Source organism: Jaculus jaculus, chromosome 10, assembly GCF_020740685.1.
Source record: "Jaculus jaculus isolate mJacJac1 chromosome 10, mJacJac1.mat.Y.cur, whole genome shotgun sequence".
NCBI classification, from domain to species: Eukaryota; Metazoa; Chordata; class Mammalia; order Rodentia; family Dipodidae; genus Jaculus; species Jaculus jaculus.
Window position 1 is genome coordinate 96,834,429 of NC_059111.1, and position 23,989 is coordinate 96,858,417.

At 45.5% G+C, this 23,989-nt stretch overlaps 1 protein-coding gene and 1 non-coding gene across 2 annotated transcripts in view; one reads left to right on the plus strand and one right to left on the minus strand.

Annotated features, from left to right (window-relative positions):
* Positions 1–108: 108 nt before the first annotated feature.
* On the plus strand, positions 109–16,419 carry LOC101596726. The gene is made up of 4 exons (XR_006639377.1): positions 109–218; positions 12,844–12,897; positions 13,991–14,792; positions 15,670–16,419. It is a non-coding gene; the product is annotated as a short transmembrane mitochondrial protein 1 (transcript).
* A 3,326-nt stretch (positions 16,420–19,745) lies between these two features.
* The window catches only part of Slc13a4 (solute carrier family 13 member 4), a 62,357-nt gene continuing 58,113 nt past the window's right edge, over positions 19,746–23,989 (minus strand). Inside the window, exons 15-16 of the mRNA XM_004661186.2 lie at positions 22,955–23,092; positions 19,746–20,755 (exon numbers count right to left, since the gene is read on the minus strand). Of these exons, the coding sequence (XP_004661243.1) occupies positions 20,618–20,755; positions 22,955–23,092 (276 nt within the window). The 3' untranslated portion in view covers positions 19,746–20,617. The remainder of the gene's footprint in view (positions 20,756–22,954; positions 23,093–23,989) is intronic.

Consider the following 23,989-nt stretch of genomic DNA (forward strand, 5'->3'; position numbering starts at 1 on the left):
CGACCTGCGCGTCCTCGCTGATGTGCTTCGCGTCGTGACCGCCGGGGGGCGCTGCAACCCCGCGGCGAGACGCTTCCGGAGCGCGGCGCGGGCTGGCGGGGCGTGACCCGGAAGTCGACGGCGGGCCCCGCCCTCGCGAGGAGGGTGGCCGTCACCGACCGCCGAGGAGCCCCAGCGCCGTTCACACCCTCCTCGCCGACATCATGCTCCAGTTCCTGGTGAGTGGAGCAGCCGAGGAGCGGGACCCGCCGCCGGGGATGGCCTCATCCTCTTCCCGGAGGGCTCTGGGCCCGTCCGTCGGTTCCCCGAGCCCGTGGACGCCGCCCGGGTGGCCTGCGGGCTTTGCTTCGTCCGCGGTCCCTGTGCCAGAGTCCGTGCGCCGGCATCCGGGTTCCTCACACGCCGGGGTGTGCGGGGGAGAGAGCCCGGAGCTCCCGGTGCGGGATGCGCAGCCCTGCTCTTCGAGGTTCCGCCGGGTGCTAGCTGGAAAGAAGGAAGCCGGCGGGGTCCACCGAGCAGGGAGGTGGGAGGGGATTATTAGGGTCGGGGTACCTTGTGTTTATGTATGGAGCTTGTCAATAAAAAGGGTTTAAAAAAGGGCCAGGCGTGGTGGCGCACGCCTTTAATCCCGGCACTCGGGAGGCAGAGGTAGGAGGATCGCCGCGAGTTCGAGGCCACCCTGAGACTCCATAGTGAATTCTAGGTCAGCCTGGGCTAGAGCGAGACTCTTACCTTGAAAAAACAAACAAACAAACAAACAAACAAAAAGTTTAAAAAATTTAAAAACTAGAAAAGTAAAGTCACTACAGGACTTGGGGGTCGGCCCCTCTTCTGCACCCCTCACCCCTACATAGCTCAGATCGCCTTCCCTGCTAGTTGACATTTTTGAGAATAAGAGTTCACAGACTGCTGCCTAAGTGAGGCACCTCACAAGGTCCGAAAGCTCTGGGAGCTGTCATCACTCCTATTATAGATTGAGGGGTGAGTCAGACCCCAACATGTCACATTTTTTTTCCCCAGAAGTTTTTTTTTTTTTTTTTTTTTAAATTATAGGTAAGCAGAGTATTTCACATGGCCCCTTAATTTGAGTTAAAGTGCTTTCTGGCGAAATTCAAGTGTATTTCCAGAATTGCCTGTTGAGGGTAAGTTTCAGGAGGACTTAACCCGTGAAGTTTCCACGTTTCCACTTGTTTGGAGGTAGGGCCTCACTCTAGTCCCAGCTAGTCCAGTCTGACCTGGAACTCACTATGTCTTCTCAGGGTGGCCTTGGACACCAATCCTCCCATCTCTGCCTCCCGAAGCGTGCACCACTACGCAGGCTACGAATGGTCTTTTCTAAGTTAATGTTTCCTCCTCTACTAGTGATGAAACAGGTACTTTCTACATTCAAGATGAGCTCTGGGGATGAGTTGTTTTCTTAGCTGTCCTTTTGAAAGATGGTGACTGACTGTTCAATCCAATTAGCCAAAAAAAGGCTGTTGGCATAAATTACTAAGCCAGATCTGATTTCTTTACCCCTGGGAGTTTCTCCAGTGTCCTAACTAGGTGTTAACTTGGGAGTTAGGAGTAATTGCAGCCACTTCCTTGCAGGACATTGTTGACTAAAAGCAGTCCCAGCCACCACATGTAAGATGATATAATTGACCCCGCCACTGTACCTGTTGCTTAGGGTGAATGGGGAGAACATTAGTTCAATTAACTTGTTCAGTGCTTTTTGCCAAATGAGTTTATTTGGTTTCAAATTAAATTTTTGCCCTATACTAACATGGGTTCTGATTTGAGAATTGCAAATTCTCGGGGCTGGAGAAATGGCTTAGTGGTTAAGGGGCTTGTCTGCAAAGCCAAAGGACCCAGGTTTGATTCCCCAGGACCCACGTAAGCCAGATGCACAAGGGGGTGCATGCATCTGGAGTTCATTTGCAGCGGCTGGAGGCCCTGGCATGCCCAATCTCTCTCCCTGCCTATTTCTTTCTCTCTCTCTCAAATAAATAAAGAAAAATAAAATATTTAATTTATTTATTTGAGAGAGACAGAGACATACAGAAATAGGGAGAGAGAAAGAGAATGGGCCTGCCAGGGCCTCTAGCCTCTGCAATATACATATACATATATTTTTTTTGTTGTTGTTTGTTTCCTTTTGAATGTTAGCTGCAGCTATCTTTGCTGAGTACAATGAGATCGTCCTAAATTTCTTAAATGCTTGTCAATAACTTGGCTTTGGGTGTGGTTTTTTTTTTTTTTTTTTTGAAAGTGTAACTTGATGAGTCATAGCTGAGACTTGCCATCTGCTTTGGGTTTTTGACAAGCTCCATTTCCAGAAACAGCGTAGCTTTATTTGCTGATCTACAGACACTAAGAACTTTTTGAATGTGGAGGCTATTGAGCTGGTGGCAAGAGGAGTCATACTGCTTTAGAGTGGGCTCTGTTCTGTTATTTATTTTTACATCTTAAAATAATAATTTAAGAGCGAACAAATGAGAGATAGTGAGTGTATGTGTGTATGGACACGTCAGGGCCTCTTGCCACTGCAAAGGCGCTCTAAATGTATGTGCCACTTTGTGCGTCTGACTGTATGTGGGTACTGGAGAACCAAACCTGGGTCAGCAGGCTTGGCAAGCAAGTGCCTTAACCACTGAACAGTTCTCCCAGCTTTCCTTTTTTTTTTTTTTTTGTTTTACTTTTTTTAAATTTTTAAAAATTTTTAAATTTTTATTAGCATTTTCCATGATTATGAAAAATATCCATGTTAATTCCCTCCCTCCCCCCACACTTTCTCCTTTGAAATTCCATTCTCCATCATATTACCTCCCCATCACAATCATTGTACTTACATATATACAATATCAACCTATTAAGTACCCTCCTCCCTTCCTTTCTCTTTATGTCTCCTTTCCAGCTTTCCTTTATTTTTATTTTTTGTGAGTGTGTGTGTGGGGGTTACGCATGTGTGTGCAGATGTGCTTGTCCCATGGCACACGCATTTGGAGGCCAGAAGATAGTGTTGGGTGTCCTCCCTTTTCACTCAAGGGCATGTGGCCTTGAGAACTGGAGTCTCTTGCTGAACCCAGAGTGTCAAGACTGTCCAACTAGCTGACCAGTCTTTGGTCTCCAGGACTGGGATTACAAATGTGTGTGGCTATGCCCAGCTGTTTATGTGGGCACTGAGGAATTGACCTCAGGGCAAATCAGACCCACGAAGCTTGCATAGTAAGTGCTCTTACCCATTGAGCCATCTCCCAGCCCTGGCTCTGTTCTTTGTAACAGTGCTTTTTTATGTTAATGGATAAAGTATTGTGACTAACCTGGGCACATGTATGTGCACTTTCTTAAAAGTACAGTTATAATGTTTTATTGGTTTCCTATACAGAGCATGCCATTTGTCTGACTGAGTCTCTCTCTCTCTCTCTCTTTTTAAAATACTTTATTTTAGGGCTGGAGGGATGGCTTAGCAATTAAGGCGTTTGCCTGCAAAGCCAAATGACCCAGGTTTGATTTCCCAGGACCCACGTAAGCCAGATGCACAAGGGGGCGCATGCATCTGGAGTTCGTTTACAGTGGCTGGAGGCCCTGGCACGCCCATTCTCTCCCTCCTTTCTTCCCTCCCTTCCTCCATCCCTCTTTCTCTGTCAAATAAATAAATAAAATATTAAAAAAATACTTTATTTTGAGTTGGGCATGATGGTGCATGCCTTTAATCCCAGCACTCGGGAGGCAAGGGTAGAAGTATCGTTGAGAGTTCGAGGCCACCCTGAATTCCAAGTCAGCTTGGACTAGAGTGAGACCCTACTTTAATTTTGCAAGGGGAGAGAGAGAGAGGGAGAGAGGGAGAGAGGGAATGAGGGAGTGAGGGAGGGAAGAAAGAAAGAAAGGGAGGGAGGCGAAGAGAATGGAGGTGCTGGAATTCCAGATGCATGCACCATTTTGTGCATCTGGCTTTACGTGGGCACTGGGAAGCCAAACCCAGGTTGTTAGGCTTTGCAAGCAAGCTCCTTAACCACTCACTGATCGATCCCTTCAGCCTCTGAGTGTCTCTTTTTCAACTCTGACACTACCATTCTTTTAAACTTAGTCACAGAGGTGTCTTTGGTTTCCTTAGCTTCAGTCTGAGTAGCTTGCATTTTACCAAATTTTGATGATTTTTATTGCTGTGAGAGATAATTTACCCATTTAAAGCATATAATTCAGTGTTTTTTTACATTTTAATTTGTTACATATTTGCCATATTTGCATGTGTGAATGTGTGTGTTTGTTGCCACTTTGTGTCTGTCTTTACATGGGTACTATGAAACTGAACCTGGGCCAGCAGGCTTTGGAAACAAGTGCCTTTAACTGTTGAGACATGTTCCCAGCCTGCAGTGTTTTTTTTTTTTTTTTTTTGGTTTTTCAAGATCAGGTTTCACTCTAGCCCAGGCTGACCTGGAATTCACTATGGAGTCTCAGGGTGGCCTTGAACTCACAGCGATCCTCCTACCTCTGCCTCCTGATTGCTGGGATTAAAGGCGTGCGCCACCATGCCCAGCCCTGCAGTGGTTTTTAATGTGTCCACAAACTGCACAGCCATCATCACAGCCTTACTTTATTTTATTTTGTGGTGTAGTGTGATTTGGTGTTGTGTTTTTCAGGGTAGGGTCTTGCTCTAGCCTAGGCTGAGCTGGAATTCACTATGTGGTCTTAGGGTGGCCTCAAACACATAGTGATCTCTGCCTCCCCAGTGCTGGGATTTAGAGCCCAGCTACAAGAGAATGCACGTACCAGGGCCTCCAGCAACTGCAGATGGACTCCAGATGCATGCACCACTTTGTGCATCTGGCTTTACATGGGTACTAGGGAATTGAACTTGGGTCGTTAGGCTTTGCAGGCAAGCACCTTACCCGCTGAGCCATCTCTTCAGCCTCACATCTCATTTTATGTTAAAGGCTCATCACCTCAAGGAGAAACTTTGAATGTTAGCACTTATTCTCTCTCTTCTCTGACCCTGGTCTGATTAGCCACCAACTTATTCTGTGCCCTATGGAATTTTCCATTCTGGCTATTTATTATTTTTTAAATCTTTTTCTTCTCTTTTTGTTTATTTTGAGAGCGACAGACAGAGAGAGAAAGAGGTAGATAGGGAGAGAGAGAATGGGCGTGCCAGGGCCTCCTGCCACTGGAAATGAACTCCAAATGCATGTGCCCCCTTGTGCATATGGCTAACATGGGTCCTGGGGAATTGAGCCTTGAACTGGGGTCCTTAGGCTTCTCATAGGCAAACACTTAACCACTAAGCCATCTCTCCAGCCCCATTCTGGCTATTTCTTATAAATGAAATCATACAGTATATGGCCTTTCCTAATTATATTGATGCATATTCAAAGACAAGCATTTTATTTATATTATAGCATTAATCAGTACTTCATTCCTTTCTAAAAGAATATTTTATTCGCAAGTAGAGAGATACAGAGAAAGTGTGTGAGTGAGTCAGTGTATGGGTATGCCAGGGCCTCTAGCCACTGCAAATGAATTCTAGATGCATGTGCTACCTTGTGCATCTGGCTTATGTGGGTCCTAGGGAATGAACTGAGTCATTTGGCTTTGCAGGCAAACGCCTTAGCCACTAAGCCATTTCTCCAGCCCCATACTTAGTTTTTTAAAAAAAATTATTTAATTTTTATTTGCAAACAGAGAGAGGGAGAGAGAATGGGTACACTTTTATGCATCTGGCTTAACAAGGGTACTATGGAATTGAACCTGAGCCAGTAGGCTTTGCATGCAAGCACCTTTAACCTCTGAGCCATCTTCCCAGCTCTACACTTAGGTTTCTGATCCATTTTGAGTTAATTTTTTTTTTTTTTTAAATTTTCGAGGTAGGGTCTTACTCCAGCCCAGGCTGACCTGGAATTCACTGTGGAGTCTCAGGGTGGCCTCGAACTCACGGCAATCCTCCTACCTCTGCCTCCCGAGTGCTGGGATTAAAGGCGTGCACCACCATGCCCGGCTAATTTTTGTATATAGTATATATTGGTCCAGGACCATTTCTTGAAAAACTGTTCTTTTCCCATTGGATATCTTTAGTACCCTTGTTGCAAATCATTTGGCCATAAATGTAAATACTTATTTTTGACTTCACTTCATTTCTGTGATCTTAATTGACAGTTTAGGAGCAATAATTCATTCTTGCTTGTTTGGCTGTCTATGGCCCTTCACTAATCTGACCTGTCTAATCTGCACTTACTCAGTCTCTTTTTTTTTTTTTTTTTTTTTATAAATTTTTTATTTATTTGAGAGCGACAGACACAGAGAGAAAGACAGATAGAGGGAGAAAGAGAGAATGGGCGCGCCAGGGCTACCAGCCTCTGCAAACGAACTCCAGATGCGTGCGCCCCCTTGTGCATCTGGCTAACGTGGGACCTGGGGAACCGAGCCTCGAACCGGGGTCCTTAGGCTTCACAAGGCAAGCGCTTAACCGCTAAGCCATCTCTCCAGCCCCTCAGTCTCCTTTTGATACAGCTACCCTGTGAAGACTTCCTCAGAATTTAGCCTATTTCTGTGGGTAGATATCTACTCAGTGGCTCTCTGCTGTTATTGATTAAATGGGAAGCAATCTCCTTTGCTTGCTGCCAGTCAGCCCTGCCCAGTTTGCCGTGTGTATTTTTCTCTCTCTTCACTTGAACTTACCTACCTGCCTTCTAGGTAGGGTCTCACTCTAGCCCAGGCTGACCTGGAATTCATTATTGTAGTCTCAGGGTGGTCTTGAACTCATGGTGATCCTCCTACTTCTGCCTCAGTGCTGGGATTGAAGGCGTGCGCCACCACGCCTGCTGCCTTCTTTCCTTTTTTTTTAAAGAAAATATTTAGGGCTGGAGGGATGGCTTAAAGGTTAAGGTATTTGCCTGCAAAGCCAAAGGACCCAAGTTTGAATCCCCAGGACCCACATTAGCCAGATGCACAAGAAGCACATGTGTCTAGAGTTCATCCGCAGTGGCTGGAGGCGCACCCATTCTCTCTCCTTCTTTCTCTGTCAAATAAATAAATAAATAGAGAGAGGGGGGAGGGAGAGAGAAAGAATGAATATGGGTGTGCCAGGGCCTCCAGCCACTGCAAACAAACTCCAGGCACATGTGCTTCCTGTGCATCTGTCTTACATGGGTTCTGGAGAATTGAACCTGGGTCCTTTGGCTTTGCAGGCAAATGCCTCAACTGCTGGGCCATCTTTCCAGCCGCAGTCCTTCCTTTTATTTTTATTTATTTATTTATTTGTTTATTTATGTGGCAGGGTCTCACTGCAGCCCAGGATGATATGAAACTCACTCTGTAGCTCCAGAGTGGCTTCAGACTCACAGCAATCCTCCTACCTCACCCTCCCACCCCGCAGGGAGTGCTGGTGTTGAACTTGCTAAAGAATGGGGCAGAGGGCATGGAGAAGCAAGGTACACCACGGAAGCAAGAGCAAGATGACTAGAAGAAAGGCCTGATTAGGAACAAGGATTCGTCCCTTTCCCTGTCCTTTCGCAAGTTAAATACTAACAATTCTTCAGCATATTTAGAGCTTTTCATGCTAGCTTGTGACATGTCCTTCTCTTCCAGGAGTAGAATTATTTCATTCATTTTGCCACTTAAGGCATAACCTCACTCTGGTTTTTATAGTGTTGCACTGTTGCATATGAAGGCAAATTTCGTAAATAACAGTCTACAGTCTCCTAAAGTCTTTGGGACCAGATTTATATGGGAAATAAAATTTCTTTCAGATTTCAAAAGGTCTTAAGAGCCACCCTGAGACTACAAAGTGAATTTCCAAGTCAGCCTCAGCTAGAGTGAGATCCTAACTTGATATTTAACCCCAGCAGGGTCTGGAATAGAACTTAGTAACCAAATGCATTAAAATTTTTGCTGTTAAACATACTCTGGTGGGAGCAGGGTGTGGTGGTGTACTCATGCCTTTGGGAGGTAGAGGCAAGAGGATCAGGAAGTGAAGGCTGCGAAATGAGTTTGGGGTCAACCTGGGCTACATGAGACCCTGTCTCAAAAAAAAAAACAAACAAACATATTTTCCAGCGGGGTCTAAGGCAGGAGCCTATATTTAAATATTTCTATTTCTGTAGCAGAAAATGATTATTTGATTTAAGCTGTGGTAAAGACTGTAAAAGCCAGCTGTGGTGTGTGTCTGTAATCCCAGGAAGCTGAGGCAGAAGCAGTTAAAAGATCAGGGCCTGGGAAGATGGCTCATCATTTAAAGGCACTTGGTTGCAAAGCCTGCTGGCCTGCATTTGATTCCCCAGTACCAATTAGAGCCAGGTGTACAAAGTGGCCTACTTGTCTGGAGTTTGTTTGCAGTGGCAAGAGGCCCTGGAGTGCTCATGCAGAGTTAAAAGACCAGACTGAGTTACATAGCCAGACATTGTCTCTCACATCTTTTATAAAAGGCTGTACGGGATGGGATAGCAGTTACCGTGCTTGCCTGCGAAACCTAAGAATGCATGTTTGAATCTCCAGGTCCCACGTAGATGCAGTGACGCAAACGTGCAATGTTGCACATGCGCACAAGGGGGCGCACTTGTCCGGTGTTTGTTCACAGTGGCTGAAAGGCCCTGGCGCACCCATTCTTTGTCTCTCTCTCTCTCAATAAATAAATACATAAATCAAGACTGTAGAAATAGTCATGTTCAAGCCATAGCAAAGGGACTGTGATGGAGCTGTGTGGATAGGGTTTGGAGTCTCAGAGTTATGGGTAAGGCGCTGTGGAGCTTGCTGGTTCTGTGCGCTGACGGTGGCGCCGGGCAGGCCGTTCTGCGTGGCCCGCGTGGGCCGCGCTCAGCCGCACTGCTGCGGCTGCTAGCTCCAGCTGCCGCCTTCGACCTCGGGCACTGCTGTGTAGTCGCCACGGAGTGGAGCTCCCGTGTCTCCGAGGAGCAGCTGACGGTGGTTTTGTCACAGGGAAGCGGTGCTAGTCATGCGCTTCGTGGTGAGCTGAGGGTGAAGGCGTTGCCCTTGTGTGGTACCTTCTCTGTGGGGAGCACTGCGGAGACCAAGCCATGGAGGTGACCCTCATGATGGCATCTAGCTTACGGAGATTCTGGGACTTCTGGATCTTAGCCTGCGGGAAGTTGACATACTGACTAATGCAAGACTTGGGAAATCTGGCTCCAGTCAAGTTTCATAGGTGAAGCTGCTGTTCTGAGTTAGAGTTTACTTCCCTGGCCCAACCTGCCTGTGGGCCATCCCGCAAACTGCATGTATGTTCCTATGTCATGGGCCCACCGTTTCTCATCCTGTACTGTGAATCAACCTTAAAGTGTGTCGTGATTAGTATGGAACTGGAACTGGGTGTCACTTGTCTTGGAGGCCCGTGGGATCTGTGCCTGGGTGCTTGGTGAAGTTTCAAAATGAAGCCGTACTAAACAAGCCATGTTCACTCTGTTCACATAGTAAGACCTGGGCATCTTAGGCCAGTAGAGCTGGGATGCTTCACTGTTACAGATCAGCACGGCTCTGGAGAAGTGAAGTGTTGTACCCAATGGCACATGCATGGCTCTGGTGGAACCAAAATTCTACTGTATTTTTTTCTTAACATCTTCTTAGTCCCATTTTCTTTCTATTTTAACACTCTTATCTCTTTTTTTTTTTTTTTTGAATTTTTCTTTTATTTCTGTTTATTTATTTATTTATTTGAGAGCGACCAACAGACAAGCAAAGAGGCAGAGAGAGAGAATGGGCACATGAGAGCCACTACAAACGAACTCCATATGCATGTACCACCTTGTGCATATGGCCTATGTGGATCCTGAGGAATCGAACCTGGGTCCTTTGGCTTTGTAGGCAAGCACCTTAACCACTAAGCATCTCTCCAGCCCTCTTTTCTTTTTTTTTTAAGTCCGTATTTTTAGCCAGGTGTGGTGGCACATGCCTTTAATCCCAGCACTTGGGAGGCAGAGGTAGGAGGATTGCCAAGAGTTCAAGGCTACCTGAGACTGCATAGTAAATTCCAGGTCAGCCTGAGCTAGAGTGAGACCTTACCTCAAAAAAAACACATGTACTTTTATTAATTTATTTGCTAGGAGAAAGAGTGGGAGAAAGAATGGACACACCAGGGTCTCTTGCTGCTCCCAATAAACTCCAGACACAGGGATGACTTTGTGCATCTGGCTTTACTTGGGTACTGGGGAATCAGTCAGGCTTTGCAAGCACGTTTCTTTACTGCTAAGACACCTCTCCAGTCTCTGTCTTTCTGAATTTGGAAACTTTATACATAGTTCCAGTTTATTGGCATGAAAAAAATAATTCTGCTTCTTGTTGCTACCTAAAAATAAGGTTTTTATATAGATAGATTAAACATATGCTCAAAAAATGATCTGAGAAGCCGGGCATGGTGGCACATGCCTTTAATCTCAGCACTTGGGAGGCAGAGGTAGGAGGATCCCCGTGAGTTCAAGGCCACCCTGATACTCCATAGTGAATTCCAGGTCAGCTTGAGCTAGAGTGAGACCCTACCTTGAAAAAAAAAATCTGTGATTAGAGACTAGATAGGCTTATATATATATATATATTTTTTTTTTTTTTTTGCATTTCTTAATTTGCTAACAACAAAACAATTTAAATTATGCTTTTGGACCATGTAGCAGACAGCTTCAGGTTCACTGAGATGAACTTTCAGACCAGGCACAGTTATGGAGGAAGGGATTTCTTTTTTTTTTTTTAATTTTTTATTTATTTATTTGAGAGCGACAGACAGAGAGAAAGACAGATAGAGGGAGAGAGAGAGAGAGAGAATGGGCGCACCAGGGCTTCCAGCCTCTGCAAATGAACTCCAGACACTTGTGCATCTGGCTAACGTGGGACCTGGGGAACCGAGCCTCGAACCGGGGTCCTTAGGCTTCACAGGCAAGCGCTTAACCGCTAAGCCATCTCTCCAGCCCAAGGAAGGGATTTCTTGAAGCTTACAGATCCAGGGGAAGTTCCATAATGGCAGAAGAAGCTGGCCTGCCTTCACAGGACCAAGCAGAGAGAGAAGCACAAGCCTAAAAGCCAAAAGCCACAGCACACTTCAGGAACTCCAGCTAGGCACACTTTGCATATCTTTAGACTGAAATCGGAAACCCATCAACACAATTTAAGATCCACCCAGTGACATTGCCTCCAGCCAGGTAGCCAGCAGATGCAAACTACAAACAACTGAATATATTGGGGGCCATCTCTTCTTTTCAAACCACCACAGACCATGAAGCTTACTAAGCTTAAGCATTGGAAACACCAGTTGTAACCTTTCCCACTTGCTTCTTGAACTTGAAGGTAAGGTTAGGCTACAATCATGTATGGTTGATGGCGTACCAAGTCCACACTTTGTTCTATTTTAGCTTCTCTGTTGAGATTGAACAGAAGCAGCGTCCATAAACAAAATGATGAACAAAGGTAGATGACAATCTGAATTTATGAGATTAGAAATGAGCCTTCAGTCAGAGGCTCTTAAGTAATATTACTAGAAGCCAGAATCACCCTCATTAAAACTCACAGCTAAGGAGCAATAGCCTGTTTGGTGTATAGGGAATACTTGTTCAGGAAATGGAAGACACACTTGTAGTTCTCTAAAATTGTGCCTGTTCCTCTTGTTCCTGAGTGGGAGCCTTGTTCCTCTCAGATCTCACTGTCCTGCCCTTAGTCTCCACCCTTGGCAGTGTGCTGCACAGAGTGCTGTGTCAATTCCTTTGCTTTTCCATCATTACACATTCCAGGTTTTGTTTGTTTGTTTGTTTGTTTTGGTTTTTCGAGGTAGGGTCTCACTCTATCCCAGGCTGACCTAGAATTCACTGTGGTGTCTCAGGGTGGCCTCGAACTCACAGTGATCCTCCTACCTCTGCCTCCCAAGTGCTGGGATTAAAGGCGTGCGCCACCACGCCCCACTACACATTCCAGGTTTTGAATAATGTATTCTGCTGTGCTTGTTTGTGAATGGACCTGGGAAAACTATGTTAGTTCTTTAGAAATATGAAGGGAATTAACTGTGAAAGTGCCTTCATTTTTTTTAAGCTCTAGATTCAAATGAAAAAAAAAAATTGTTTTTTGAGACTTGGTCTTGCTTTCTAGCTCTGGCTGGCCTGGAACCCTCTGTGTAGGCCAGGATGGTCTTGAATTTGTAATGTTCCTCTACCTCAGACTCCTCTAAGTGTCAAGGTTATCCCAGCTGAAATGAATTTTTTCCCATATGTATGTGTGTGTGCACATGTGTTTTGGGAGGCCAGAGGTTGAGGTTAGGATCTTCAGCCACTGTCCACCTTATTCTTTGAAACAGGGTCTCTCACAGAACCCAGAGCTTACCAATTTAGCTGGACTTGCTAGCCAGCCAGCTCCAGGGATTCCCAGCCGCCACCTCCTCAGCACTAGGATCAAAGCCATCCCACCTGGCATCGTATGAGGTGCCGAGGGTCAGAATTCAGGTGGTTTTGCTTGTGCAGCAGGCACTTTGCCTATTCAGATATGTCCCTAGGCCTCAAGTGAATGTTTTTAGTTCAGTAAGTTTTATTTGTTATAGAGTAATGACCCATAACCCTGTCACAAAGAAAAAAAGAAAAAGAAACAGATGAAAAATCAAATAGCATTCAGCAATAAAATTAGAAGTTTGGCTTGAGTTTTTAGAACTTAAATTTAAGCATTGATGGGTGTTTTAAGGGAAAAAGGAGAGAATGGGGTAGATTTGTTCATACCCACCATGCATTCTCAGTATGCTTTCTGACCTCTGTGCACGCGTATGTCCGTGGTTCTCACATGCGGTCTTCCACTGGGAACCAGGGCCCTTTACCTGTGTGTATTTGGCTTAGTCACCGGCTCCTGGTGGGTTTGATTTGCAGTATAACTCTTCCTGTTCTGTTCTTTCAGCTTGGATTTACTTTGGGCAACGTGGTCGGAATGTATCTGGCTCAGAACTATGACGTAAGTGGCCATACTCACCTCTTCCCTGGTTCCATGTAGCTGTTTCATAATGACATTTCTTTGTTGAGGCAAAGTGCACCTTCTGGCATAAATGAAATCTTTAAGTGTAAAGGAAATGTCCTGAATTTTAGAGACAGCTTTTCCCCAGTTCGAACAAATAACCAAATTCACAAAAGCATGCATCCTCCTTATCACCACCAGAGGGCAAGATCTCATCAGCTCAGGTGGTCTCGGGATGCTCAGCACTGAGCTTACTAGCCCAGAGTAAAAGTAATAGTAATTGGGTCTCTGGAAAACCATATGATAAGCTAGAACTGTAAGATTAATTGGATAATATTTTTATCCCACACCCAGTAAGTAGTAGAGATGACTGGAAATGTTTGGGTATGGATGTTCATAGCGTAACACGTTTCAGGAAGATAGTCTGGTGAGGTGGGGAGTTATGTTACATCAACCTTACTGAGTGGATGGGGGGGCGGCGTTGAGAAGTAGGTGGCGCAACTGGATGGGTATCTTGGAGCTTCTTTTCGGAAGACAAGCAAGGGAAGTGTTAACTTTTGATTCGCTTTGTAGTAAATCATTCAGTGTGGTAAAGGAATTTGCCAACTCTCACTTCAGTCATCTGGCTTTCTAGGAGGAGATTTTTTATCATTTTATTATTTTACTGCTTATGTATACAACTTTTACTTGGCACTAGCTTGAGAGGCTAAGTGGGCATCTAAAGGGAGAAGTCAGGGCCAGGCTTCCAGAGAGTGGACATCAACTTAAAACTTCTCATAGTTGTTACAGGCATGTAAGAAGCTAAGAAATAAGCCAGGCGTGGTGGCGCACGCCTTTAATCCCAGCACTTGGGAGGCAGAGGTAGGAGGATCACCGTGAGGCCACCCTGAGACTCCATAGTGAATTCCAGGTCAGCCTGGGCTACAGTGAGACCCTACCTCGAAAAACCAAAAAAAAAAAAAAAAAAAAAAAAAAAAGCTAAGAAATAACACTCTTGAGCAGGTTATAAAACCATTTGTTCTTGAAAGAGAAGAAGTGAAATAATCTTGATTAGTTAGATGCAAAATTATGATGCTCCTTTTTCTTTTTAAAGATACCAAACCTGGCTAAAAAACTTGAAGACATTAAGAAGGACCTGGAAGCCAAGAAGAAGCCCCCTAGCTCCTGACGCCCTTGCCGGCGCTCCATCCTGGACACAGATCCACTGCTGCCAGGGCCTCCTTTGCCACCGCGTCTCACTCACAGCTCTCATTTTCCTCTCCGGTCCGTTATTTTCTTAGCTCAACCCCGTATGTTGCCTCAGAGCCAAGATGGGGCCTCAAGTTAAGTTACCCTTTGCACATTTTCAACAGCCTCACCTTGTCTCATATCTTCCTTCCAACTACTTGGGAGGTTTTAAGACTGGAATTATGGTGCTAGATTAGCAAACCCAACCTTTAACTGGTAGCTGCTCCTCTGTTCTTTGGGAATTTCTATCTTTCGCCAAAAGAAAAATTGATGTGTTTTGTATAGCTGATCATATATACAAGTAATGCTGATTTCACAATTTAGCAATTACAATGGGTGCTTGTTAGACATTTGTTACTAAATTTTGTTGTTTCAAAGCAATTAAACTTAGTATGTGGAAGCCAGTTTCTGATGAATTATCCATTTTATTTTGTATTGTTATTAGGAGCTCCGCTGACTGTTAATTTAATCAATCAATTGTTTGCTGGTCATTCCCTGAGAAATTAAAGTCTAAGAATACTGAGATTCTTACACCAAGAAACTGGGGTTTTTATCAAATTGTACAGTTTTATTTAGTATACATAGTTTTCTTCAATGATATATTTGACTCTTCCTCAGAAGAACCATTCTTGGGATTATGGGTGCATTTGATGCTGCATCATGGATGGGTAAGTGAGAAGTTGTTAGTAAGGGATTTTCCCTATTAGTATTTATGCATTCAACTATAACTTTATAGTGATTCCCTCAAGAGAAATGCTGGAGTGTGTAATGACACCATCATCTGGAGCAGGAGACTTCCTGCTTCTCTACAGTTGATGCTTTGCCCTTTTTTTAAAAAAATGGTTTGGGGGAGTGGGGATTGGTTGGCTCACCAGGGCCTCCAGCCATTGCAATTGAACTCCAGATGCATGCGCCCCCTTGTGTGCATCTTCGACATTGCGCACTTGCATCCCTGCATCTGGTCTTGGAGATTGGAATGTGAATCCTTAGGCTTCACAGGAAGCAAGAGCCTTAACCACTAAGCCATCTCTCTAGCCCTGCTTTTTTTTTTCCTCCTAAAAATTGCCCTTGTAATTTGTCAAATATATATATATATATATATATATATATATATATATTTTTTTTTTTTTTTGATGGAGTGCCCAGTCTTATGCAGACTGGTCTCAAATTCCTGGGTTCCAACAGACCTCTTTCCTTGGATTTCTGAGTGCTGGTGATGCAGGCACACTATAGCTTCAGACTAGCCTGTGAGGTTTTTTCAATTAGGAATATGTTAATAGGTAATTTCCCTCTGGGTGAAGACACAAAAGTGATTTCATATTAAGGTCCCCTCTAGCCCCTCCCGTCCTGCTCCAGATACTCCTCCTCAAGCAGTTTCTGGTAGCAGGGCTCTGAGCACCTCTGAGAAGGAGTCTGTCTAAGCGCACATGTGTGGGATTTGGGTTGTGCTTGTTTCGTTTTTTAACTTTTAATAGAGATATGAAGAGGTCTAGCCTTGGGTTTTTTGTATTTTTTTGTTTGTTTGTTTGTTTTGTTTTGGCACAGAGACTCAAAGCCTAAGCTGGCCTCCAACTTGCTATTTAGCTGAAGATGACTGTGAGCTCCCGATCCTCCTGCCTGCAGCTCGTCTGTGCTGGGATTACAGGCACGCGCCACCCTTCCTGGCTGCTAGTTTTGTTCTCAGTGGAGTTCGTTTCCTTCAGTATAAGGAACAGGGTTCTTTTTTCACCTTGTACGATTCTGTGGAATGAACCCAGCATAACTGAACGTGCTGCTGCTGACTCTTGGTGGCTCTTCTGCTAGAGTGGGGCGACCCTGCCAGTGTCAACACGCATCTGTCCAGGGCACAGCTATGGTTAAGGGCCTAAGAGTGTTGTTTGCATTAACGTGGATTAGGTTGCTTCAGAGGGCTTGCTGGGCAGCTTCACTAATGCCTTTCAGACAACATTTGTACAGATTTAACTAGAATGACTTACAGACACACCTCTTCAGATGGTGACACTGATCCTATATGTACTTCTAAAAGTTTGTCTTTGAAGACCTGGACCTCTCATACATGCAGATCAGGATCCCTGTTAAAGTCACCCTCATGTATGAGACAGATAAGGATCAAATTAAGGTTTGGCTTTTCATTTGAGCAAGTGGCTCATTCTTTCTGAAATTTGCATTATCTGTAAGATGTAGATGTATTACCTACCTCATAGGATCTTCATGAGAAATAACTGAGATAATGTACCTGTTTTGTTACACTGTACTTTGCAAATTATCTAATAAATAGTAGATTATTAGTGGAAACATGTTGCTTATAAAAATCTTGTTGATGTGATTAAAGAAAACTTTTGCATATCTGACTATAAGAAGAAGGCTATTCAAAATAACTTCTGCAGATTACTCCTACATGTGAAATAGAAAACTTCAGGATCCTTGGAAACTCAGCATTCAAACTTGAAAGACAGCTTTAAACTGTAAACTTCCCAAACAAAATGAAATCAGGAGAAGAAAAAAAAAATAGCCTTACATAAAAATGATTAAAGGGGCAGAATTCTGAGACTTGAAGTTACTATAACATTTTCAGACCCATGGGTTGAGATTCTTCCAGAATGAAGCAGGCATCTGCTCTTAGCTTACGGGGGGAGCCCTCTTCCTCCCCCACTCATTTGCCTTTGCACGGCTACAGAGAAGAGTCAGCTGCGTGGTCTTCCGAGCCGTCAGTCATGCTGGCTCACAGGACACGTGCACATGCGTCATGTTCTCCTTTCCACGGAGGAGCTCACTTCCTAGAGATGGTGCTGGTGTTTTTCTGTTGAGGTCTCCCACATTTTAAATGCTTTTTTAAAAATGTTACTCCTCCTGCATGGACCCTGTACACTGACTGTCCTGTAGAAAATGAGGCCTTTCTTAGACACCCTGCCCTGGGTTTTGCACGCAGCATTTCCACTCCTTACACAGATGAATGAGCTCTTTTCTTCCTGCTCACCATGAGGGCTTGCTTTATGGAAAGGAACAGGGTGGGGAAGGGAAAATGTTGTGAGACCTTGCCTAGATTTAACTGGGAGATTGTGACATGGAGGATTTCATGTGCTCAGTTTATCCCTTTCCCGGGATAGGCTGCAACATAGTCAAGTGCTAAAGACCTCATAGATGACATGTTCTGCAAAGCAATGGGGAAGAACGACAGAACCGAGAAAGGGGTTGTTTTATAGAAAGAACCCAGAGTGGGGCATTGCCTAAGCAGGTCTGTGTGAAAGGAGGAATGAACTTTTGACTGGGATGAAAAGTGTGTTCATTCAGTGATGGCAGCCCCAGCTGGAGCTACCTGTGTCCTTGTAATGTGTCCTTGTAATCCCAGTTCCTTCTGTGTTCTGGTGGTTCAAGCATCCTGCAATGCTTGAGAGTCATCCTAGGGGTTAGACATATTTTTGCAAGCAGCGTAGTCCCCATATGTGCAGCCAACCATGTTCTCCCTGCGGTGTTCATAGGGGATTAGTTCTAGGCCCTCTGCAGATAACAAAATAAAAGACGCTAAGTCCCTTCTGTACAGAGGTGCATTTGCCATGATCTACCCATGCCCTCCATGTGCTTTGAATCATCTCTGTTTTACTGATGATACTGAACACTGTAAATGCTATGTAAATACCAGGGATGCATGTGCAGGTTTGGTACAGGTACGTTGCTTTTCAAGTACTTCCCACCAAGGTTGGTTGGATCCACTGCTGCAGAACCCACAGAGAACAGCTGTGCTATATTTGACACTTGGTTCAAGAAACAGATCTACTCTGACACTGGAGGAAAAGGAGCAATCATTAAAAACCAAGGGCTGGGGCTGGAGAGATGGCTTAGCGGTTAAACGCTTTTAAGGACCCCGGTTCAAGGCTTGGTTCCCCAGGTCCCACGTTAGCCAGATGCACAAGGGGGCGCACGCGTCTGGAGTTCATTTGCAGAGCCTGGAAGCCCTGGCACACCCATTCTCTCTCTCTCCCTCTATCTGTCTTTCTCTCTGTGTCTGTCACTCTCAAATAAATAAATTAATTAAAATTAAAAAAAAAAAAACAAGGGCTGGAGAGATGGCTTAGTGGTTCAGGTGCTTGCCTGCAAAGCCTAAGGACCCAAGTTCATTTCCCCAGTACCCACGTAAGCCAGATGCACAAGGGGGCACATGGGTCTGGAGTTAGTTTGCAGTGGCTGGAGGCCCTGGCGCGCCCATTCTTCTCTGTCTGTCTCTCTCTCTCAAGTAAAATAAATAGAATATTAAAAACAGAAAGATGGCATGTGAGTCTTTGTGACACATAAATGCCAGTGCCAAAGACTATGCTGCGTACTGTGGGTGATTTAAAGGAACTTTAAAGGCAACTTTAAGCACGTTTGATAGGTCACTGATGAGACCAACTATAACCTTGCGTAGTTACCTTGGATCGGTGAAGGAACAGTGCTCTTCTCGAGAGCAGCCCATTGCTCAGCCTGCAATAGTGTGTTCTCTACGTCGGCTGGTTGAATGCGGCAGCTAATGTACCAAAAGCAGCTGCTGTGGGGAGTTGATGGTCCTCCCCCGAAGAGTGAGTGACTCAGGGTCTCAGAGAGATGAACAACGGCCAGTAACTGCAAGTCCACTTCATTCTAACTCAGCCTTTTCTTTCTTTACGATACTCCCAGGATTGTCTTACCTACGCCTTGTCTTACCACATAACTTAGACGCTGAGGGGTCCCAAGTTCCAGAATGGTTCAGGAATGTAATGTTTGGCTGTCCTGGCAAGAGGAGAATCACCCTGACTGAAGCAATTCAAAGCAAACTGACTGTAGGGCTGCCAGCTTGATCACGCCAGGGCAGCATACACATCTTACAATGGCATTTCATTTGGCCTTGTGAGATCTGCGCCACTGTGACTGGCTGAATCCTGGCTGTGCTAATTGGCAGAAACAATCTTTTTTTTGTTTGTTTGTTTTTCGAGGTAGGGTCTCACTCTGGCTCAGGCTGACCTGGAATTCACTATGTAGTCTCAGGGTGGCCTCGAACTCTCGGAGATCCTCCTACCTCTGCCTCCTGAGTGCTGGGATTAAAGGCGTGCGCCACCACGCCTAGCTCAAATTGGCAGAAACAATCTTGCTCCTGGTTAAACCTAGTTGATTACTTTGCGGGGCATGTAAGTTTTGACTGGCACAAATGAAACTTTACAACTCAAGACTCCTGGTAACTAAAGGTGTGATTTTACAGATTATGTTATTGTGCAAAAGTTGCATGTGCCATTGATATTAACTTGTTAATAATACTGTAGTAACTATGGGGAATTCATCTTGTCATAAGATACATTAAGTAAGCAACTGAGAATAGAAATTAGAAATAACAGCAGCAGAGCTGGGCGTGGTGTCGCACGACTTTTATCCCAGTTCTTGGGAGGCAGAGGTAGGAGGATCGCTGTGAGTTCGAGGCCACCCTGAGACTACATAGTTCCAGGTCAGCCTGGGCTAGAGACCCTACCATGGAAAAACCAACCAACCAAACAACAACAACAACAAAAAAAAAAACAGCAAATGGGAGAGAGCTCCATCCAGCCACATAGTAAGAACATGATGGAGAAAAATCATGTCGTCCTTGGGAGGAAGAAGGAGACCTTGATTTCTATTGATTTTTCTCATCAGGAACATTTATTGAGCAGTTACAGTTTACTACATTGTAGAGAAGTCACGAGATAGACATCTTCCCCTCAGGAGCTCACTGACGGGTAGGAAGTGATTGATGGGAAGGACCTTTGGGCTCGACTTAGTACTCTTATGTTCTCGGGAGCAAACTACTCATTAAATGGAGAAGCAGGCCAGTGTAATAACAGTAACGATGCTGTGGTCTTAATTTAGTTTGGGTCTTCTTAATAAGATAGGTGTGAAAGTTTTTCCTCCCTCTCTACACTTAACCAAGGCGGTGGCTTTTGTGGTTAGTGAGGGGTGGGGAGAGATACTAATTTCAGAATTCTTTCTCTCTCTGCTATCAAGGCAGCCTCTTCCTGAAGGGAAACAGTGTTTCTTGTAGCAAGGTAAAGGGGAGCCACTGAAGAGAGACACTTAAGATGAACCAGAATAGTGGGAAGAGCAGAGACAACATTTGAGGCACCAGGTAAGGTTTTTGCCAAGAAGACGTGCGCGTAGGTGGCATATCACTTTCAACACCTGGTCAAGTGTGAATACCAAAACCTACTGAGGCCAGTCAGCTTGTGCAGTTCCACCTGTGAGGGGAGCTAAGACAGGTTTACTGCATTTTTCTTGTCCCCAGAAAGTCAACTGTCAGAACTAGATGCAAGGAAAAAGAGGACAGCTGTCAGTTTTCTTGAGCGATGGTGCTAAGGCAGGCAGGCGCGTGGGGAAAGAGACACGGGTCGCCGACACGAGCCTGGGTGCGGGCGCTGGAATCTCGGGGTGCCCTCAGCGTGGGCCTAGGGTGGGTACTCCTGGTGGTTTTCTTTGCCTGGGGCTCAGCTTCTCTGTCAGGCTCTTTTGTCTGTCTGTGCTAGGTCTCAGTGGTGATGTTGCTGACCTTAGCCCAGGCTGGGAAAGTGTCCAAATTGAACAGGGTGACTCCCCAGGTGTTGATGGCCACCATCACGATCACCAGGCCAATGACATTGACTCCCAGGCCAGCTTTCACCTGCAAGACACCAGCCAGCAAACCCTTGTCACAGATGTGCCCTGCTTCCCACACGTGGCTCTGATTTGTCCCAGAGGCCACCCGGCTAGACTCCTGTTGCCTAGTTGAGTGGCACGGGACTGTGGAAGGACAGGGATGGGCACTGGGAAAGGGTGATTCGAATCCTCTTCCTGTACTTCTTGCCTGCAGTATTCTCACTGTGAAGTGGAAGCTAGAAGGTCTGTTAGCGTGCATCTGGAGTTTGCAGTTGCTAGAGGCCCTGGCACGCCCATTACCATTCTCTCCCTGTGTTCTTTCTCTATCTCTCTCTCTTCCTCTCCCCCTTCCCCTGTCCTCTCTCTGTGTATGCAGCAAAAATAAATAAATAAATAAATAAATAAATAAATAAATAAATAAATAAATAAAAACATTTAAAGAAAACATTAAAAAATAGCTTAGGAAAATACACGGGGTCATCTAAGAAAGCAGTCAATTGCCTCTGCACATCCCTTCCATGGGAGGGGCTCACAGACCTGCTGGCTACATCGGGACCCTTGCTTTTTCCTTAGAGGGAAGGACAGCTCTGACGCAGACCCATTGTTTTGTTATCCACCATGGCATTGACTCAGGGGATATGAGGAAAGATGGGCTGTCTGAGCCAGAGCCGGATGGAAGCATTCAGAGCAAGGACAGTGAACACCCTTCCCGTGGAAAACCAAGGGCACAGCATGCAGCCGGTTCAGGTCCTCTAGCTGGCATTAGGCTGGGAAAAATAGGCAAAAAGGATGTTGGAGGGCTGGAGAGATGTCTCATTGGTTAAGGCACTTGCCTGTAAAGCCTAAGGACCTGAGTCCAATTCCCCAGTACCCACATAAAGCCAGATGCATTAAGTGGTGTGTGCATCTGGAGTTCGTTTGCAGTGGCAGGAAGCCCTGGTGTGCCCATACCATCTCTGTGTCTGCCTCTTTCACTCACTCTCTCTCAAATAAATAAACTGAATATTTAAAAAGCAGATGTTGAAAAAAACCCATTCCCAACCAATGATTCGATGTGTCTTCTTTTGTCTTTTGGCTGTGATCTGGACTTCCTGTCATCTGGGCCTTGTGTACTAACCACCAGGTGATGGGCAGGTTCTAAACTAAGGACCTTTGGAACTGAAAGGGAACAAGAGGAGCATCCAGTTGGAATCTCCTCATTTGGCAGATGAGGAAATTGAAGCTTGGAGTTAGCATCAAATTCTGGAATAGAACCTGGGACCTGGCTTGCCCAGCACCCCATGCCTTTGTTGAATACTGCCTGACCATTAGATGCCAGTGTAAAAACCCAGGGGGAGAGGGGATAAGAATACACAAAGGGGAGGATGGCAGCAGAGTTGGGGCAGAATTCTGTGTGAGCTGACGGAGGGTTATGCAGTAAGAAAAAAGGAGGGAGAGGGATGTCGATACCCTCCTGCCCGGAAGTTGTTCACCTGACTCGGATGAGCAGCGTGAACGGTGGAGGGGACCTCAGTGAATATCTGCTGCTTTTCTGAAGCTCTCGGCTTCCCTCCATTTGCTATTTTACAGGCCTGCTGAGAAAAAGATTTTCACCTCAGCAAGGGTGGCTTGGCCCTATTTCCGACAGTCAGGATCCGGTGGTTTGTATCCGTGTATTTGTCCTGTCCCTAACCTCCATCAGCCCCGGGCATTAGGATCACAGCGGTGAGTCTAGGCTGAGCAGTGGAAGGTGGGAACCTCCGCCACTGAAGGCAGCCACAATATCTCTTCAAAGCCATTTTTTGTGAGCCCAGCTGAAAACTTAAAAAAAAAAAAAAAAAAAAAAAAGGAACTGTAGTGTTTTATTTTGCCATTGTCACTTCCTTGGATGGGACTTGAACAGAAAGATCCTGGGCTCATACAATTTCTCATACTTCATTATGTGTGAATAAACCAGCACTTGTCCAGAGATGAAATGGAGGCAGATTTGTGCAAGTTCATACCTCTGGAACCGGGCCACTGTGCCTGATCCAGCTCTCTGTGTCCAGGCTTTCTTCCAGGGGAGGGTTGGGAAGAGAACATCATTGCTATTCTCAGAGCTTATGAGCCAATCAAGAATCTTTTTCTTATGGGAGCCGCTCTCTGCCTCACATTAGCTAGGGTGCTGGGAGCCTACTGAGAAATGAACTAGGGAGAGGCCTGTGTGCCAACCGTCCCTACCCTCGTGGAGCTGGCCCTGACTCACCATATCTTTGATCTGGCAGTGCCCATAGCTGAAGACGATGGCGTTGGGGGGGTTGCCCACAGGCAGCATCACCGCGAAGGAGATGCACATGGTGACTGGAATCAGGGTGTAGAGCGGGTTGATGTTCAGCGTTTCTGACTGGAAGACAGAATTCACACAGGGACAGCTGCTGTGAAATTAGGCAGACATTTCTTGTGCCAGAACGTGTTTCAATGGCTTGGCATTGGTTAACCGTAGTTGAACACCAAGTAATAGGGCAAGTTGTGTTCCCGCCCCCTGCCCTGGGCATGCAGTACCCTGAATGGGCTGAAACCCTGAGGCATTTTCTGGGATGGATGATGTTTGATTTGGGGGTGCTAGGCTAATGAAACTTTTTTTTTTTCAAGGTAGCCCATTCTCAGGCTGACCTGGAATTCACTGTGTAGTCTCAGGGTGGCCTCAAACTCATGGCGATCCTTTACCTCTGCCTCCCAAGTGCTGGCATTAAAGGCATGTGCCAACTATGCCCAACAAAGCTTATTCTTTAGCTGAGAAATCCACTAAAACAAAAATCTCATGCATCATTTCTTTCACTTGAAGCAGGGACCTCTCAATCTTGGGGTGTAGCACTGAGAGCCCTTCCACCCACAGGGAAGATAACTGATTTACTTGAGATTTGAACCCATGGCCTTTGCTTTCAGCATGACCACATTTTGAAAAAAATGCCCTCCCATGTCCACACGCAAGGAGAAGCCGGAGCAGGGAGCAGAAAGTAGCCGTTTCGCTGGAGGTGGGGCTGGACCTTCATTTTCTGTATTTCTGGTTGTCGTACTGAGTCACATGCATTTCTTCTGTGGCCGTTTCAATGGGCTGGGACCTGGCAGTTGCTCTCCTCTCCTATTCCATTGGTCTGAGGCGGTCACAGACTGAGGATCACCTTGGAGGTGGTAATTGTTAAAACTACATTTCTTTTATTTCTGAGAGGGTTACACTCTGTAGACAAGGCTGTCCATAAGTAAACTGATCCTGCTTTTTTTTGTTTTTTGTTTTTTTGAG